This window comes from Micropterus dolomieu, linkage group LG21 (assembly GCF_021292245.1).
Source record: "Micropterus dolomieu isolate WLL.071019.BEF.003 ecotype Adirondacks linkage group LG21, ASM2129224v1, whole genome shotgun sequence".
Taxonomy (NCBI): Eukaryota; Metazoa; Chordata; class Actinopteri; order Centrarchiformes; family Centrarchidae; genus Micropterus; species Micropterus dolomieu.
The window spans coordinates 7,623,066-7,643,424 of NC_060170.1; the positions used below are offsets into that span (position 1 = coordinate 7,623,066).

Consider the following 20,359-nt stretch of genomic DNA (forward strand, 5'->3'; position numbering starts at 1 on the left):
ACACTTTTCTTTTTTCTTTTCAAGCCTTAAAAGGGGTGGGTCTGCTGGGGGAGGATTGTTTATGCTTAGTGTGTTTATGGTTTTTGCTTGCTGTTTTGTGCACTTCTTACTTTAAAAGCAATAAATAAAGTATAAAAAAGAAAACACATGTTTTATATTGTGATATTTTGGAGTTCCTTTACTGGAAATAACACACAATGTAGAACAGCAAGTTCTAGAAAAACATTCATAAACAACCAGACACGTTAGTCGCCTTCCACAGCATGATTTCAGTCACTTATGTTTTACCGAGAGTTAGAAAGCGCCAAAGGAAGGCAAACAGTATCAACTTCTGTAATTAAAAGGCGCAGCCAAAATTACTTTGGCCCATCCAAAACTGAAATACATCCCAAGTCTCCAATTTTATAAAATTGTCCAAAATGTCCTTTACACTTTTCTAAAGTCAAAGTTCACACACATCAAATTGTTTGTTATGACCATCCAATAGTTAAAACTCAAAGACACTCAGTTTAATATCATAGAAATCTAAGAACACCACCATATACTTGTATTTGAGAGGCTGCACCCAGAGAGTTTTTACCATTTTTGCTTTAAAAATTAAGTAAACAAACATTCTCACAATCAAAAAGATGAATTTTCTGATAATCAACTAATCGATTAATTGACTAATCACTTCAGCTTTAATAAGGTTTTCATCCCTAGGTGTTCAATATTTTTTGCAGTATTGAAATTGGCATTATAATGCCGTTATAGTTTTAGTAAGGAGGTAAAGGGTCGATGCCATAATTTCCTGATGACGAATGTATTAATGCTTTAATGTTTAATCCTAACCCTAATGATAATGTTGAGTTTAAAGCTGGGTGTTGTTTGTAACTGACAGATTCTGTGTTAATGTGTTATTAACACCTTTTCATGTCTTATTACTAAACACAGCTCTGTTTCCGAGTGCAGTCTCTGAGGGAGAGGAGCTCAAATACAATGTAAAAACCATGTATCATTTGCTTTGCTGTAACATTTTTGTTGTTAGATGGCTTTCTGCAGCAGGAAGAACCTTGAATTATTTCCAGTCACATGCTGCGAGTCACAAAACCAAGAAAAGAAAGTTTTTGTGAAAAAGAAAATGATGAAATCTGCTTCCTTCAAATGTTTCTAGAAATGCCCAGAAAGTAAAAAATAACCATTGGAGATTGTCCAGTCACTGTCATGTTTAAACAGGTATAATGTATAGATATTGTTTTGCTAAATATACACGATAATTACTGATGTCAGTCCCAATACCAACATTTCATTTTACATTCAGTATTGCCTGATCCTGACAGGATTTTTTCGCAAAAACTGTACTCCAAGTAGGAGACATTTTCTTCAAGTCTATTCAGAAAATGGGCTCCAGTATTTTCAGATGAGACTTTAACCTGATCTTGAATATTCACAACATTAAGTTGTTTTTTTTCACACCTCATGTGTCACAGCAGAGAGTATGGACAGTTTGAAGCAATTTCAAGCCTCTTCTGTCAAAAGCCTGTTTTCATCCTGAACAGGAAGAAATACCAGCCAGACTTCATGTTTCTGGCCTGCAGACACTGTGAATGGAAAACTTGCCCTCAGTCAGCATGAACACGCCTGCAAATGATTACAGTGTCTACACACACAAATCTCATCTGGTCACTTGGAAATTACAAACGTGGACAGTCATCTTTAAAGAGCAGATCTAAAAAACAAACTGGAGCTGTTCGCTGGCTGAGCAAACAGCTGACGGGAAAGGAACAAGCACAGCAAAACAGTCTGACAGTGAAATGCTCAGAAACACTCAGCAACAAGTCCGAATGTTACACCGCCACGGCTTTTTGCAACACTGTTCATACACGTCTCCATAGCACAAAAATGCAAGAGATACAAGAGGTTTCAAGGACAGGCCCTTCCTACACAGACATAACTAATGCTTGTTAAAAAAAAGGGGGGGGGGGGAGGAAACCCCCGGGACTAAAAACTGGAGAAAAATGTCTGATTCTTGTCACATTCCATCAGACAAAGAAGTCAGATATGCTTGGAGTGAAGTCAAGCTTTAAGAACAGAGTGGTTTCTGGAACGCCGTGCAGAAAATGGAGTGCCATGGCAGCAACAGAAAGGCTTACAGCTTTATCTACTATTCCTACAATAGTGGGAGAAAAGGCAAATAAATGTTTCAACAGAGGATAAACATCAATAATACCAGCGAGGGGAAGCAGGATTTACATGGAGGGGAGAAAAAAAGAATAACAAAATGTTGTTTACACTAAAATCCAGGCAAAGTGTTTGAGAGTTGCCGCGTGTGTGTGTGATGAGGGTCAAATAAGACCCTTCAAACGGAGGCAGTGGGAAGCCTCACATCCTGCTCGCCTCACAGAGAAAGGTCAGCGGTGACCTCTGACACTGATTGATCATGTCTACTTGATGAGTTGTGTTGGAATAAAACCTGCAGTATTCATCAATGTTGATTAACAAGAAACACATTTAACGGTTTGTATTCAAACTGCGCTTTAGCTTAAATATTTCATGTTTCAACCTGACAGCTCTGTGACATTTTTCACCAAACCGACCAGAGAAGAAAATAATAATAATTTCTCCGGATGGAGCACACGTCCACACTTACAGTTTGTATTTTTCTCTTGATTCTTTTATTTCCTGTTGACGTAAAGTCACCATGCCAACACTCATTTCAGCAAACAGGGTGAATCATCAGGGTCTCGATAACATCATCAGCTCAGTTTGTGAATTTACCCCACCATATGGCATATTTTGATAAATATATGTTGCTTAGAGTAAGGCCACAAATCATCTATATATGACCTATATAGTAATCTGTAACATTAGTTTGAGAACCCCTTGAAGTCACAGGATAAATATGAGAGGTTACCAGATTATAAGTAGGATAAGAGGGAAGAAAGAAATATTACACACATACACAAATTATTTTTCTCAAATCTTAACAAAGTAAAAATTCACAAAAATAAAGATTTTGTTTGAATTTACAGTGGAAAAATAGCCACATTAATATCGTAATACTGATTCCAATCATACCTTCTAGCCCAACTAGGCTACGTTTAATTATAAAGGCATGTAAAAATGAATTCAATAAAACAATTTCAGTGATGAACAAGTAAAAATCTCTCTTTGATTGAACTGCCCATAACTCACAAACATACACACAACAAACTAGTCCATAACTTTGTAAAAGTATGACAAATACCTGTCATACTTTAAGGCCAATTTAGACCTGCGCCAAGTCAGCTACATGCCGTTGTGAATATTTATACGTGTGCGGTGGTGTCTGAGTCGCTCTGCAATAACACCGCCAAAACACTAGTTGGCGGCGGGGTGTCTATGTTCCACTGTGTTGAATTTCTTCTTCTTCATTGGTGTAGGCTACTACAAAAAATGTCGACTGAAACTGAGCGGATCATGTTGGAGTTGGAGCTGATCGATGTTGAACAGCAGTTACTTTTAGAGAAATTACTAAAACGCAGAAACGAGAAAAGGCATAGGAAGAGATAGTATGGTGACCCTTGAACAGGTTGAGGCAGAAGGTCAAGCCTGAAATGTGTAGGAGGAAATGTGATGCTACCAAGTCGACCAATAACAGTTCTTGCCATCTGCGTTGCTGTGATGTGTAGTTACATTTTTAGGGAGGTGCACATCAGGTGTAGGATATGCTACGCGTAGGTTACAGTGTAGATTCAACTAAATAGTCTAAATTGACCTTTAGACGCCAAATCTGGTCCATGCAAGTACGCAAACACAAATGACAATGCATGACCCAGCTGGCACAAAGAACTGACCCTTGGTGAAAACACTCAGTGTGCCCCGGCCGAACAAACAAACCTCAGTCCTGAAGGGGGTGATATAGAGCTAATTACTCCGAAAGTCCACTAACTCCGGCTACGGCACGTTACTGCTGCGCCACAGTTTTGATCAGTCCTCAGCCCGGCGTCAATGTCCACTGGAAGCGTCTCAGAAGCGTTTCAGCAGCAGAGCGTGTAGCCTGCCCCACATTATTGACTTGTTATTAATTTGTGCTTCTACTATGTGTTTATTGTTCTTTTACAATCAGGAGTCTCCACAGGGTGTTTTATTTTGAAAATTGACCAGAGTCTCTTTCCCGCTCTGTGTCTGACTTCCTGCCCGGTTCGATTTGCTCTGTGCTGCTTGACACGGCTTCTGTCAAAAATAGACCGGCTACCTTTTCACTGCAGAAGGGAGAGCCGCGTCTGGGACGCGTCTGGGACGCGCTGCGGTCGTGTCTAGTGGACTCACAAGCATTGACTAGAATGGAAGCGATTAGCTCCGGCAAGAGTGTTTATATGACCACAGTATAAGTGTAAACCGATGCATACGGACAAGTTCAACTAGAGCTTCATCCAACTGGTCAGCCATGGTTGTTTTGAGTGGAAATTAACCTAAATGACTTTCTCTTGTTGACTCATGCTATAGTTAACCATATTTTGTATGCAGATGACCTTGTGGTTTTAAGCCCAAGTTGTGCTGGATAACAGCAGCTCCTTACAATTTGTTAAAATTTGGGTAAGATTTGGACCTTGAGTTTGTAATAAAGTTTTGAATTGAATTTCCTAAACTCACATGATGCCGTTAATAACTCAAAGCATTCAACCAATAATGACAACCAGCTATGTTTTTGTACACTGCTCAAAAAAATAAAGGGAACACTTAAACAACACAATGTAACTCCAAGTCAATCAAACTCCTGTGAAATCAAACTGTCCACTTAGGAAGCAACACTGACTGACAATCAATTTCACATGCTGTTGTGCAAATGGAAAAGACAACAGGTGGAAATTATAGGCGATTAGCAAGACACCCCCAATAAAGGAGTGGTTCTGCAGGTGGTGACCACAGACCACTTCTCAGTTCCTATGCTTCCTGGCTGATGTTTTGGTCACTTTTGAATGCTGGCGGTGCTTTCACTCTAGTGGCAGCATGAGACGGAGTCTACAACCCACACAAGTGGCTCAGGTAGTGCAGCTCATCCAGGATGGCACATCAGTGGGAGCTGTGGCAAGAAGGTTTGCTGTGTCTGTCAGCGTAGTGTCCAGAGCATGGAGGCTCTACCCGGAGACAGGCCAGTACATCCAGGACATCCTTGTAAAAGAAATAAAAAATCTCAATGGATTTCTTTCCTGGTAAAATAAAGGTTAAATAAATAAAATAAAAAAACATCAGGAAACGTGGAGGAGGGCAACAACCCAGCAGCAGGACCGCTACCTCCACCTTTGTGCAAGGAGGAGCAGGAGGAGCACTGCCAGAGCCCTGCAAAATGACCTCCAGCAGGCCACAAATGCGCATGTGTCTGCTCAACCGGTCAGAAACAGACTCCATGAGGGTGATATGAGGGCCCGACGTCCGCAGGTGGGGGTTGTGCTTACAGCCCAACAGCGTGCAGGATGTTTGGCATTTGCCAGAGAACACCAAGATTGGTAAATTCGCCACTGGCGCCCTGTGCTCTTCACAGATGAAAGCAGGTTCACACTGAGCACATGTGACAGACGTGACAGAGTCTGGAGACGCCGTGGAGAACGTTCTGCTGCCTGCAACATCCTCCAGCATGACCGGTTTGGCGGTGGGTCAGTAATGGTGTGGGGTGGCATTTCTTTGGGGGGCCGCACAGCCCTCCATGTGCTCGCCAGAGGTAGCCTGACTGCCATTAGGTACCGAGATGAGATCCTCAGACCCCTTGTGAGACCATATGCTGGTGCGGTTGGCCCTGGGTTCCTCCTAATGCAAGACAATGCTAGACCTCATGTGGCTGGAGTGTGTCAGCAGTTCCTGCAAGAGGAAGGTATTGATGCTATGGACTGGCCCGCCCGTTTCCCAGACCTGAATCCAATTGAGCACATCTGAGACATCATGTCTCGCTCCATCCATCAACGCCACGTTGCACCACAGACTGTCCAGGAGTTGGCGGATGCTTTAGTCCAGGTCTGGGAGGAGATCCCTCAGGAGACCATCCGCCACCTCATCAGGAGCATGCCCAGGCGTTGTAGGGAGGTCATACAGGCACGTGGAGGCCCCACACACTAATGAGCCTCATTTTGACTTGTTTTAAGGACATTACATCAAAGTTGGATCGGCCTGTAGTGTGGTTTTCCACTTTGATTTTGAGTGTGACTCCAAATCCAGACCTCCATGGGTTGATAAATTTGATTTCCATTGATAATTTTGTGTGATTTTGTTGTCAGCACATTAAACTATGCAAAGAAAGGAGTATTTAATGAGATTATTTCATACATTCAGATCTAGGATGTGTTATTTTAGTGTTTCCTTTATTTTTTTGAGCAGTGTATTTTTCCAACATGCACTGGGCAATGTTCAGAGTCCTTCCAGCACACATACAGACACACAAACCTTCTGATTTGCCAGTTCACTTGACCTGCTTGACTTTGGACTGTGACTCCACAAAGAAACAATCAGTCAATATACGACAATTAATAGAAAATGATTATTTCCGTGCTGAGTGACTAATGGATTAATTGACTAAGCCTTTCCAAGGGGACGACACCACCGAGAATCTCTCAACAGTCCACCAGTGTCTCCTCTGCTCCTCGTCCTGAGCAGAAACACCTCACATCTCTGAAGCGGTGATGTATTATTGATGTGTCAGCTTTTGCTTATGGTCACTGATGCGGCCATGGGAGTAAACATGAGGAAGAAACCCCACCCCGACAGTTCTTCGACAGAGGAGGTCATGAGCTTCACTTACTGAAGGATGTTTCCTCGAGGGCTTCCGGTCTGCAGCTCAGAATAACACTGAAGCTAATGCGTCTGAACGCAAGAGGGCGTGACATATACCACTGTGTTCATTTTTACAAAATGACACCATATTTTTATCAGTTATTTTTTCCATTAATCAATACATTGTTTGATTTTTAAAAAGTTGGAAAATAAGTACATGCGCTCTTTGCAAGTTCCCAGAGCCCCAAGTGTTGTCTCTTAATGGCTTATTTAGTCGAAACAAGTGTTATAAGGTTAAAGTTTGTAATGATATGAGATAGAAAAGCAGAACACTATACAAACTGTACAAACTCTTGATTAATTCTCTGTCAATCCATTAATGGACTATGGGTTTCAGCACTCTATCACAGCCTTTTTGGACGATAATAATTTATTTTATTTGTTCACTGTTTAGTTACTGAATATACTATGTTGTTTTTTATAATTATTTTAGGGTTTTAACTAACAAGTATTTCCATTATCAATAAGTCATTTAGGCAACAAAAGTGATGACAATTGTCATCACAAGATCACAAGATCCCAAAGAGTGAAAACCAGCCATTATTTGGAATTCTTACTTGATAAATGACTCAAATGCTTAATCACTTTATTATGGTATGGATTACATGATAGAAAATAAATCAACAACAATTTAGATAGATTAATGTGGAGCACAAATGTCAAAATTCTGTTATTCCAGCCTCTCAAACGTTATTTGCTGCTTGTCTCTGTTTGATATAATTTTGGGGTAAGGGACCTCCGCATTTAATTGACAAAAATGTATTAATTGCTTTTCTCTGTTTTATATGACTGAAAAGTATTTTGGGGGTTTTGGCATTTTTGGTCAAATAAAACAATTAAGATATCATCTCTGGGAATGTGTACTGTGCATTTCCTAACATTTTGTAGACTAAACAATTAATCTGAAAAATGCTTAAAATGTCTGGCAGCTGCCACCTTATAATGACAGAAGACAATAAAAATCAAATTCACGATCCTGCTATTCTGTTCCTACTTGGGTATGTGTTGTATGTGACATTCCTGTAAAACTAAACCAATCACTACAATGCCAAACTCAACAGTTTGAATGTCTTCACATAAGTGCATTTCTAAAAACACACAGCAGCTGGAGAGACAGTGGGAGAGAGAGGTTGACTTTAACAGAGAGAGAGAGAGAGAGAGAACTGGGAGGAAGGTTATAATGAGGGGAAATATGTGCAGCAGGGTGATCATTTGAAAAGGTATTGATCACCTTTACACTTAATGTACAAATCCACCTTGAAGCAGGTCAGTTGTATCAGATACAAGCTGTTAGACAGGTATAATTACCAATATGCAAATGAGCGCAGGTGTGCATTTCAATATGAACCCAGTGACTTGATGCTCTCAGGTAATTTCACTTACCTGTTTTTCCAGCATGATCATTCTCTCAGTATCATGACCTTCATGGAGAGTGTGTCCATGCAAGTTCAGGTTCACCGTTAGACACACTCCTCCTCCGCCAGCATCTTGTTCTTCACGGTTGAGCGAGGTGGGAAAAAATAATAGTAATTAAAAAAAAAAAATGCTTAGCTAAAAAGCGCTGGGAGGCTAGTAGACAGCTATGGTTCTTTTATCCTTGAGAGAAATGTCCTCGCTGACTCCAGCATGTCTCGGTATCAATATAAAAAGGCTTTAAGGAGTGTTTTTTCATGGAGGAAAACACCACATCGGTCAGTGAACGGGGGAGTGAGAAAAAAACAACCAACGGCGAGCTGAGGGGTAGCTAACACTAGCGTGCTAGCGTTAGCCAGCTAAACCCAGCGATTATCAAAATTTTATTTGTCTCCTCCTGCCTTCATCCATCGCCGCTCCGCTCCCTTCCAGTCACGCTCGAAAAAATACAACAGAAAGGTCTCCTCTCGCATCGGTTCTCAAATCCTCGCTATTGCTCGACGACGACATCCCAGTGAGGAGTGGTCAGTCGGGGGAAGATGTGGTAGTGATTTGACCACTGTAACACGGATGCTTAAATGGATGCTGCTGCTGCTGGTTGAGGGGGAATCTCCGCTTTCACCAAAGCAAGACGCTGCTTCTGCTGCTGCGGTCGGAGAAAAAAAGGCATCTCAGAACAACGACTCTCTTGAACGCACCACACGTAAAACGACGCAGAGGCGAAACAGACTCTATTGAACAGACTCTAGTTTTATTTTTTATACATTTTAAAACATTGTATCACTTTAAACGGTTGTATCGTATTCATATTCTGCCTTCGAAAGAACGAGGATAACAAGACTGTAATTCCTGACCTTGAAAATCAGAATCAGCTTTATTGGCCTGGTATGTGTAGCCTACACACTGAAGGAATTTGATTTTTCGTTGCACTAAGTGTTAATAACAGATACAGAACACATAAATAGACATTCGGCCTACAAGGACAACAAGCCCGAAAATAGTAGTTTTACCCAAAAATATCTTATCACAAGGTCCACTCATCACCTTACTAGCTTTTTCTCACAGCTGAGCCATTTCCATGATAACGGAGAGATAACTGAAGATAACGAGATGCATGTTTGGACGAATTAAGTAAGTGGACTTGGAGGTCCTTTTATTTTTTTTAACAAAAATGTTTTACATATATGTAAAACATTTTTGTGTATAATACTGATATCCTAGTTATCCATTTATTTATATATACAGTCCCCTCCAAAAGTATTGGATCGGTAAGGCAAATTCCTTAGTTTTTGTTGTTCACTGAAGACATTTGGGTTTAAGATCAAAAAATGAGTATGAGACAAGAGCAAGAGAATTTCAGCTTTTATTTCCTGGTATTCACATCTATATGTGTTAAACAACTCAGGACATACCACCCTTTGTTTGAATCCACCCATTTTTATTAATTGGATGGGTTCTAATCTAATTGATAGATTGATCAATAATAGTTGCTAGTTGCTGCTCCATGCAATTTAAAACTACACAGACTACATCCTGTCTGCTACATTTTTGGGGTGTATTGCAATAAGTTGAAGGCTACTACACATTGGCTTGTGTGGCAACCTTCCCTTTTGATACAGCAAGATAATAATGTCAGATGTTAAAGAAATAGATAGATATATAGTAGTAGATATATACTACATAACTTCACCACCACAGACAATCTTTGTTGGGTGCTGTTTTCATAAATATCATGCCAGCCAAACTTTATCCAGCTGTGAGAAAAAGAAAATTCATTAAACACATTAAACAATTTAACTCCTAAATTGTGCCTTTTTTGTGAACAAATGATATAATGGCATACATGTATTATTGTATTGTTGCTTGTTTGTTTTGAGATATATATATATATATATATATATATATATATATATATGCAGCAACAAATACCTTGGGGTGCTGCAGGCTAATGAGGAGGCAGCAAGGAAGTCCGCCACAGCCAAATACCTACAAAGAGTGAGGTAGGTCCTGAAAAGTCAGCTGAATGGGGAAAAACAAGATCCGAGCCATCAACCCATACGCCCTGCCAGTCATCAGATACCCCGCTGGTATAATAAACTGGCCAAAGGAGGAGATAGAGGCCACTGACATCAAGACAAGAAAGCTCCTTACAATGCATGGAGGGTTTCACCCCAAATCCAGCACCCTGAGACTGTACACCTAGCGTAGCGAGGGAGGCCGAGGGCTAGTGAGTGTCAAGACCACTGTCCAGGATGAAACGACAAAGATCCAAGAGTACATCAGGAAGATGGACCCAATGATGAAGGGTTTAGTGAGTACCTCAGGCAGCAGAAACCCGAGGGAGAGGACAAGGAAGATGAAGAACCTTCATGGAGGGACAAGCCGCTGCACGTGGCTGATATCAAGAAATCCTACCAGTGGCTGGAAAAGGCTGGACTGAAGGACAGCACAGAAGCACTAATCATGGCGGCACAAGAACAGGCACTCAGTACAAGATCAATAGAGGCTGGGGTCTACCACACCAGGCAGGACCCCAGGTGCAGACTGTGCGAGGATGCCCCTGAGACAGTACAGCACATAACAGCAGGGTGGAAGATGCAGGCAGGAAGTGCGTACATGGAATGCCATAACCAGGTAGATGTCATATTGTACAGGAACATCTGTCATGAGAATAGGCTGGAAGTCCCAAGGTCAAAATGGAAGACACCTCCTAAGGTAAGTGGAGAATGACCGAGCTAAGATCCTGTGGGACTTCAAGATCCAGACTGACAAACTGGTGATGGCTAACCAACCAGATATCGTGTTGATCGTCAAACAGCAGAAGAAGGTTGCAGTGATAGATGTGGCAATCCCTAGCAACAGCAACATCAAGAAGAAGGAACACAAGAAGCTTGAGAAATACCAAGGGCTGAAAGACGAGCTAGAAAAGATGTGGAAAGTAAGAGCAACAGTGGTGCCAGTGGTAATCGGAGCACTAGGGGCTGTGACCCCCAAACTGTGAGAGTGGCTACAGCAGATTCCAGGTAAAACATCAGAGGCCTCTGTCCAGAAGAGTGCACCCTCAAACTCCCAGGCCTCTGGTAGAGGACCCGAGCTTGAGGATGACACATCCCACCCCACAAGGGGTGAGAGGGGGATTTTTTAAATAGATGTATATATATATACACACACATATATATATATGTGTGTATATATATACAGAGAAATATTTTTGTATTTATAGGCCTATATTATTATATTTATATACATATAAACACATTTATTTATTTTTTTGCTATACAATTCGAGTGTAATTATCAACTAAGGCGTCTAAAATGTAAAATTAATATACAATTGGCATAAACATGGGTTGACAAAGCTCATCATGCTCTAGGGTGACCGACAGTCCCGAATTATGAGCAGTTGTCTCAACTCCTGTCCTGTTTGTCCCGAAAATTACATAGCATAATAAAACATTAAATACTGATCGGTCGGTTAACGTTCCCTCTGGCTGTTTAAAGAAATTAATGTCAATAAAGTATGCTGTCAATATTTTAGAGAAAATATCACAAATCATGCTTTTAGGGGAGCTGATGTCTTCTAATGGGAGCTGAGCTCCTCCTGGCTCGCACGCTGCTTATCCCAGATTTTGGTAAGCACGGCCCTGGAGCCAGCCATATGAGCCAGCGCACGGCCTGACAGGGTAAACTCGGGGTAACAAAGCCCGGTAGTCTCGTCTCCCGCGGTGCATTCTGGGATTTTATGTAAAACCAACATGGCGGCCGCCTGTGCCAGAACGCTCTGTAAGGTCGGCTGGAATATTTTGGAGTCTCCAGCCGCCCGCCGGGCCGGTACCGGTTCGTACCCGGTGGGCAATGTGAGCGCACACGGGTTCAGGAGGGCGTACGGGACCGGCGGGACCGGCGGGACCGGGGTCCGCGCCAAACTGCTCTCCTCTCTGCGAGGAGGTGGAGGCAGGGTCCTGGGCTGTGCGTTCCTGCTCGGTGGAGGTTTGGGTTTATATCAGACTGTGAAGTTCAATGTCCAGCAGCACCTCGCCGAGGAGGAGACCAAGGTGAGTGTCCGGTCACCGGAGTGTGTAATGCGGTCAGCCTGGTAAACGGTGTCCCACTGACCTCCAGTAGCAGTTTTCCATTGACAGCAGTTACCTAAATTCATGGTCACCTGAATTCAGGAATGGAACTAAGTACATTAATTCAAGTGCTTTACTTAAGTGAGGTACTTGTACTTTTCTTGACTGTTTCCATTTATGCCCCTTTATACTTCTGTTTGTATTTAACCGCTTTAGTCGAGGCAGATGGCTGCTTCTCCCTTGCCACTGTCGCCAAGTGCTTGCTTGTGTTGGGAAGTATTGGGTCTCTGTAAATAATATTACAAAGACTATGGTCTGCTCTATATGAAAAGAACAATGAGATTTGGCTTGGCGCTATATAAATAAAATGTAATTGAATTGTTACTCTTTAGATTCACATTATTAAAACCAGATCTAATCAACAAATACACTCTGGTCTATTATTATAGATTAATTTACCTACAAGTATATAAAGTAATTCGAATTAGCTCCATCTTTACCAGCTACAACCTATGAAAGTGATGGTTACACATGAATGCATGATGATAATGAGTACTTTTACTTTTGGTACCTCAAGTACATTTTGCTGCTGACACTGTTGTCCATCGCAAGTAACTTGACTTGCAGTAAAAAGTCTGAATACTTCTTCTTAACACTGCAGTCATTCTGCAGGAGCTACATCTGTTATCAAAATCAGTATTTCAGCACGCTGTGTCGATCAGCTTGTATTGAACCAGCTTTACTCAACTCTCAATTACAAACTCATATTGTCAGTCAGGACAAGCATTGTTCAAACCCACACAACTGTGTTTTAGATCCCAAAGTTACTCACTATTGTGATATAGTGACGATGCATCAAGAGTTAGAATATTTTACACAGTATAAACATTAAAAGGAAATATAGAAATAAAATGGGACAAGAAGATACAGAACAGAATATATTTTTTATATCGTCCAAAGACCTCCATATACGTTGTGTATCAGTTGGTTTGTGGTAATCTGGTTAATTGCACATTTATTTGGGAATATGCTCCACTGAAGAAGTAGGTCTTTAGGAGAGTTGTGCATTATTACCTGGATCTCCTACCTGTCTGTTTAAAGTTAGACTCGGGTTTAACAAAACTACCGCAACTGCGGTCAGTGGAGGTCCACAGCTAATTTTTGCTCTTTAACCATAGACTGTATATAAAAAGTCTTTAAGGGGTTAATCCAGCCATGATTTTTTATACACAGGGATTTTTTTTTCAAACTTTAAAGGAATCTGACAGATTCTGATATCGATATTTGAAAGTACACTTTTTTACATAAACATATAAAACACACACAGTTTTGATCTTGATCCCTTAAATTAAAGAAGATGTATTGAGTGAACATTTTACAGTAAAAAAAATAAATGCTTTCATATTTAGCATGTAATGTTTATTGTTTTTAAATGAAAATATTATATAACATATCTTTTCTATTTCTGTACTACTTACAAATCTGTAAAAACACTAGTTTGAAGATATTGTTCGCAAGCACCAACCTCTATAAAATAACCTATAATGGTGGATCCTCTTTCCTCCGATCCCTCGTTCCAGCTTACAGGAGGAGGTCTGAAGCTGACTCTGTACCAGTACAAGACCTGCCCGTTCTGCAGCAAGGTGCGAGCCTTTCTGGACTACCACGGGCTGCCGTATGAGATCGTGGAGGTGAACCCGGTGATGAGGAAGGAGTTAAAGTGGTCGGTCTACAGAAAAGTTCCCATCCTGATGGTGGACGGTGAAGTGGTAAGACAGAGAGTCAATTCTCTACATGAGAACACTTCATTTAGGGTCTCTTCACGTCAGATATAAGTTACAAATTGCAGACACCACCATGTAACACATCTTCCACACTATTTGTTGTTCCTCGTCGGACTTGGAAACCAAAGTGTGTCTAAACAGCTGAATTGGTTTTATCTTTCTTGTTGACCAAAAGGCTCTTTCTGTTTTCTTGGCTTGAGCTGAACTACACATGAGTGAGTTTGTGCTTGGGCAAAATATAATGAGGATAACAATTATTGTTTTATCTCGATTATCTTATTTTCATAATCATTGGGAGCCAAAACTGTAATTGAAAATAAAATTTGATTAATCACAGAGCCCTAACTCCACCACCAAAGTACTTCTTTAAAGTAATTTACAGAAAGTAATATACCTTTCTACCTCCAAGCCAGTGTTAACATGTCAGACATGGTTAAAACTTCTCAACCACTTTAATTTGGAAGTCAATTATTTGAGACGCCACCAGAGAGCTGCTTCAAGCATTTTCCAGTCTAAAAATATTCCGTACTGATGCAATTCAGAAATTAAACTGGTTATTATTTCATTTATTTCTCCATAAATGTGCAGCTATTTTCAAAGAAACCCCCTTGTCTTTTTGTCGTCGCTCTCTTTTGTTGCAGCAACTGAATGACTCGTCTGTCATCATCAGCTCCCTCAAGACATATTTAATCAGCAAGTAAGTTGTGGCTTCCCTGTGAAAATACGTTTTGTTTAGTTTTTTATATAATTATTAGTATAAACCTGCCTGGGCAATACACATCCAATGTTGAAATCTCAGTCATTGTGAGGGCAGAACATGCAACGTGGTCAGGTCACCCAAAAACATGTTTTTAGATTTACTTTTGGTATCCAGCCATGCAAGTAGTTTTGGTTGGATTGTTTTAAGGTTTTGAGATGTGCCTATAGCACAATGGAGGTGACTGCAGTTTAGTTTGTGTTGCTCATAGCATTGAAAAATGATAAAAACACTGTTAAAACTTCAACAAAAAAGTGTCTTTCCATCCAAATCCACAGTCTTTGGTATTAACAGTAAAGCTGCTACGATTAGTTTACAGAAAATTAACCGGCAACCATTTAAATATTCACTAAAGAATTTTAGTAATTTTTTAATCAAAAATGCCAAAAATTATCTGGTTCCAAGTTCTTTAATCTGAGAATTGAATGCTTTTCTTTGTCATGCATGACAGTAAACTAAATATCTTGTGGACTGTTGGTTGGACAAGACATTTGAAGACGTCACCATGGACTGACCAAACTATAATGGGCATTTTTCATAATTTTCTTACATTTTATACTCATAGCCTCCTTGTGTATGTATTAGGGCTGCAACTATTGATTATTTTCATTGTTGATTAATCTTTCAATTATTTTCTTGATTAATCTATAAGTTGTTTGGCCTATAAAATGTCAGAAAAATGGTAAAAAATGTCAATTAGTGTTTCTCAAAGCCCAAGATGACGTTCTCAAAAGTGTTGTTTTGTCCACAACCCAAATATATTGAGTTTACTGTCACAGAGGAACGGAACCAGAAATATTCACATTTTAGAAGCTGAAATGAGAGAATTGTGCCTTTTTTTCTTAAACCAATTAATCCATAGTCGAAACGGAATCAGTAAATCATTGCAGCTGTAGTATTTATATGGTCAAAATCGTGCCGCTGCTTATTCAGTCTGCTGTTATTGCTCCTGTCGCTTAGTACTTTTGTTGGACTTCTTGCCCACTCTACTTGGGGCCCCTCCCTCTTACTGTACTGTATATTCTTTTATGTACTGTACTATGCCTTTCTGGAAAACCAGTTGGCCTCAAAGAACAAAATAAAAGTTGAAAGTGATTAATCAAGAAAATAATAAGCAGATTAATCGATAATAAAGCAATTATTACTTTTCTAAAATCTCCTATGCAATTGAAAACAAAACTAACTGCATAGATAGCACTGGAGAGAAAGAGAATTTATAAATATTTTTGTAATTTGGGTGCACTGACCCTTTAAACGTGAACCTTTGTCATCCAGGGAGAAAAGCATGTCTGACATTATTTGCTGCTACCCGGAGATGAAGTCGGTGAATGACAGAGGGAAGGAGGTGACGGAGTACACCAACAAGTACTGGTTGATGCTGAGCGAGGCCGAGACCGCGGTGGCGTACCCCGAGAAGGGAATGCAGAAGTGAGTCCAGACCTGCCGCTCACACACAAACAACTGTCAGACGCTAGAGGTAGAAATCACAGCCTGGAACCATCAGCATACTTTTATTTTGAAAGATTGCACTCTGTGGCTTGGCTGTCATCCAATGGCTGTTTAGCACACTTGCTACCTGGCTCGTGATTGGCCTACTGTCTAAACCAACAACTGGGTATCATTTAAAATTGTTTGATATTGGTGCCAATACACAACCCCCTCTTTTTTAAAAAATTATTAAACAAAACAAGCCAAACTTCTCAGCGTTAAATGTTGTCTACACACAAGCAGCTGTACAAGAACTAAATGACGACTGAGCAAATTCCATCTACTGAAAGCCACAAGATGTGGTTAAAAGCTCCAGCAAGTCTACTTCATAGAACATTTCTAGTACGTGGACTTATTATACAAATCACAAGTCTTATTGCTACTATGCTATTGTACCTGGCGTTTGTTGTCTCTTCCTATTTTCAGAGAGGAGATGAAGTGGCGTCAGTGGGCAGACGATTGGCTTGTGCATCTTATATCTCCCAACGTGTACCGAACTACCGGTGAGGCCTTGGCCTCCTTCGACTACATTGTACGCGAGGGCAAGTTTGGTACTTTCGAAGGTTTCTTTGCCAAATATGTCGGCGCTGCGGCCATGTTTCTCATCTCCAAAAGGCTCAAAAGTCGGTGAGTTACACATGAATATCTTACAATGAGTTTAGTTCTGCTTATTTTTTTTTATCTGTCTCCCATGCCATGGAAATGTTTCTGGTTGTTGCTTAAGGGGTTAAAAATTCTAGTTTTTATTTGTCAAGTCAGTGACTTTCTTCTTCTCTTTTTTGACACGACAGACACAACTTGCAGGACGACGTCAGGCAGGATCTCTACAAGGCCGTCAACGACTGGGTGGCAGCCATCGGCAAGAAAAGGAAGTTCATGGGGGGAGAACATCCCAACCTGGCAGACCTGGTGAGGGAACACACCTGTCTCTCTCTGTTAATGACATCAGCCTCAGCTTATGTTGAGATAAAAGCAACATAAAACTCGCTCACTTCAGATGTTCTTTTTTTGTCTTGATGCATTGTTAGTATTTCGTCCTATTAAAAAATAAAGTACTTCAACAGTTTTTTAAATTTATTCTTAGAATGACAAGTACATTTTTAAACAAACTCGTATAACACAAAACAAACAAATGCTAAAAGCTAATATGTTCTGCTAACATCAAAGTTACCATATTAGCTATACAAAAGTTAACATGCTGAAAAAGAATATGCTAAAATGTAGCATGTTAATGAAATAATAATAATTAGCGACTTAGCTGACGCTTTTATCCAAAGCGACTTACAATTGCTATGTATATCAGAGGTCGCACGCCTCTGGAGCAACTAGAGGTTAAGTGTCTTTCTCAGGAATGCAGTGGGAATTGAACCCAGGTCTCTAACACCCAAGGGATGTATTTTATCCAGTGCGCCCTCACCACCCCATACATTTATGTAAACAAGTTAGCCTACTAAACTGCGTAACATGCTAACTGTGCACATTAACATCAGTATTCTTAAACAGGTACGTTAACATGCAAACAATAGGTTTGTTAGCATGCTAAAAGGCTAACAAGTTAAAAGGTAACTTAGGTATTTTTCAACCTGGACCATATTTTCCCATGTTTTTGTATCTATGTGGGTTTATAGGAATTGGTCCAGTGTTGAGTGAGCGCGCTGCAACATCACAACCTGGCGGTCAGAAGCAGCGAAACAGGGCTGCAATGTAATCCCTTCTAGCAATTGCGCCCCATCAAAATAAGTCCACTAAAGTGCTTGTTTTTGACATTGACAGGCTCCGATTGTTAGTACAAGTCTCTGACAACATTATAGAGAGAGAGAGAAACCTTTTTTTTGTTTCTAAAAGAGTAAGATCTTTTTGTTTAACCAGAAACAGTCATTATATTGGTTTTTATCAAAGCCACCAGACTCCCTTGACAAAAATTTAACTTTACCTCTGGGTTACCGCTGCTTCGATCGGTTTGGTCTTGGTTTGTGTAATTGTGTGACTTTGGTGTTTTTTACCCTTTAAAACATCAAATTCATGCAAGTGTCTTGTCGAGAGTCTGGTGGCTTTGATGAGAACGATGTAGCGACTGTTTCAGCCTAAACAATTTAATGTCTATCTTTGTATCTTTGTTCCCCCCATTTTGCTCCGTCTGCAGGCAGTGTTTGGCGTCCTCAGAGTGATGGAGGGCCTGCAGGCGTTTGACGACATGATGGAGAACACCAAGGTCAAATACTGGTACAGACGCATGGAGAGAGCATCGCTCAATCACGAGGGCCGCAACTGAAGCCGAAGCCAGTCGAACAGCTGAAGGAGACCACAGAACACCTTCCAGCCTCAGAAAGACAGTAAACCGGCAGAAAGACGGTGACCAGCATCAGCAAGCAAGAAGTTCCTGCTATGATTGTGGAAATTACTACTGCCCTGATTGATTTCCTGCCCTTGAGTTTAAAGCCTGTTGATTTGTATGAATAAGTTAACTGGAGACATATATGAAGATAAAGAGATCGCACACATTAACATACTGTCACCAGATATTTTACCATCAACTCTTCTGTTCATTTAAGGTCATTTTACTGACCTTTACTGGTGAACTGTGGGAACTGCGACATAAATCAACATACTGTTTTAGTAATATTGAGTCAAACTTTCGCAATGCAAACAAAACGAAAACAAAAGAAGTTTGCAGATCTTTGATGCAGCAATTCTGTCAATTTCCTGCAAATATGTTTTTGTTTTTTGTTGTGGGGAGGTGAAAGTATCACATGTTGACCCTTTCATAGTTGGACAGTTGGAAGTCTGGAAATTCCACATTTCCAGGCCCTGAATGGTGTCACAAAACGTCAGAAAAATGCTTACGTTATTTTTCACTCTTCACCATGACTAAAACGTTTAGCTGCTTGTATTTCACATCAAGTACTGTAGTTCTTTGTTAACGTGGTCTTTTCCTTCTCAACCAAACATTTTGGGCCCCCGCAAGGACTCAAGTTTAAAACAAAACATTTTTTATTTCTTCAGGTTTTGCTCCAATTTTTGCCCATTTTCTCTCATAAATATTGAAGTTTTAGCCCTCAATTATGGAAGTCAAGTACGCATCACTTAGTTTTAAGTGATCAAAAATGTTGAGATTTTGTTCTAGTTGACTTTCAGAAAACTTTATTATTTAATTTGATTTTATAGGCAGACACGTTGTTACCCTTCAGATTATTGCAGCTTTGTCTGGGAAAAAGTTTATTTTGATTTTCTTCTCGGTTCAGCAGTTTTCTGTGTATGCAGGCACCATGAGATCAGGTTATCTTATTTATTTCAGATGATAGTTTTTGTGTAACTGATGCAGGATCAGTCTGGTCGATCGGATTGGTGTTCTCTTTGTAGTAAAATAAAATGGTAAGAACTGGTGGGCTGCCACTTTGAATGTACTTTAATATGCAAACTGCAGATCAATTTCTGAATTGTCATAAAACTAACTCAATGTGCATCGATGTAAAAAAGGAAAATAAAAAAGGAAAAAACAATTGTTTTATTTGAGCACCAATTCACATTAACTTATTTTTAAACAAAGACAAAAAATATAAAAATATTTTCTAATTACACATATGTAGAATTACATCTGAGAAAAAAGGAAAAGTGCAGTTTGTCAGAGGCAGCGGCTGCTCTCGTTTTAATGTGTGGCAAAGAAGAAAACTAATAACTAATAAAAATAATGCAGTGAATTTTCTCATCAGATATTAGTAAAGCTGATCTGACGAATTATCTGAATGTTTTCAGGGTGCTACAAAAGAAATAATCACAAAAACCTCACTAATAAAATAGACTCAAATCCTCACTGATCTTTTAAAAATCAATTCAATCAATTTTTACTCTTTCAATGTGATGAGGTTGAGTGCAATTAATTCCTATTTTCATCACAGAATCGTGTATATTTCTGTTTAAGTCTATAAAATGTGAGAATAAAAGACCAAGGGTGGACTAACAACTGTCCCAGAAGTCACAGGTTCACTTGGGTGTTGGTTAGTTTTTTGGTAATTTGAATACTTGCAAGTTTATTCAGGAATTTGTTCCGCTAACCTCCCATAT

At 40.1% G+C, this 20,359-nt stretch overlaps 2 protein-coding genes across 2 annotated transcripts in view; one reads left to right on the plus strand and one right to left on the minus strand.

Moving 5' to 3' along the window:
* Positions 1–8,853, minus strand: part of LOC123959645 (ral guanine nucleotide dissociation stimulator-like) — a 69,645-nt gene extending 60,792 nt beyond the window's left edge. The window contains exon 1 of the mRNA XM_046033818.1: positions 8,167–8,853. Coding sequence (XP_045889774.1) covers positions 8,167–8,187 — 21 coding nt within the window. The 5' untranslated portion in view covers positions 8,188–8,853. The remainder of the gene's footprint in view (positions 1–8,166) is intronic.
* A 3,041-nt stretch (positions 8,854–11,894) lies between these two features.
* Positions 11,895–19,680, plus strand: ptgesl (prostaglandin E synthase 2-like). Its single transcript, XM_046034613.1, has 7 exons — positions 11,895–12,250; positions 13,849–14,037; positions 14,694–14,749; positions 16,085–16,237; positions 16,724–16,924; positions 17,089–17,206; positions 18,441–19,680. Exons 1-7 carry the CDS (start codon positions 11,951–11,953, stop codon positions 18,567–18,569), a joined length of 1,146 nt encoding a protein of 381 aa, XP_045890569.1. The 5' UTR covers positions 11,895–11,950; the 3' UTR covers positions 18,570–19,680.
* Positions 19,681–20,359: the final 679 nt, after the last annotated feature.

Bases quoted from the DNA above. Each gene is read 5' to 3' on its own strand.
- ptgesl (XM_046034613.1), top strand. From the start codon at position 11,951: ATGGCGGCCGCCTGTGCCAGAACGCTCTGTAAGGTCGGCTGGAATATT. The intron at 12,251-13,848 runs GTGAGTGTCCGG...CCCTCGTTCCAG, and splicing joins TCGCCGAGGAGGAGACCAAG to CTTACAGGAGGAGGTCTGAA. The intron at 14,750-16,084 runs GTAAGTTGTGGC...TTTGTCATCCAG, and splicing joins AAGACATATTTAATCAGCAA to GGAGAAAAGCATGTCTGACA.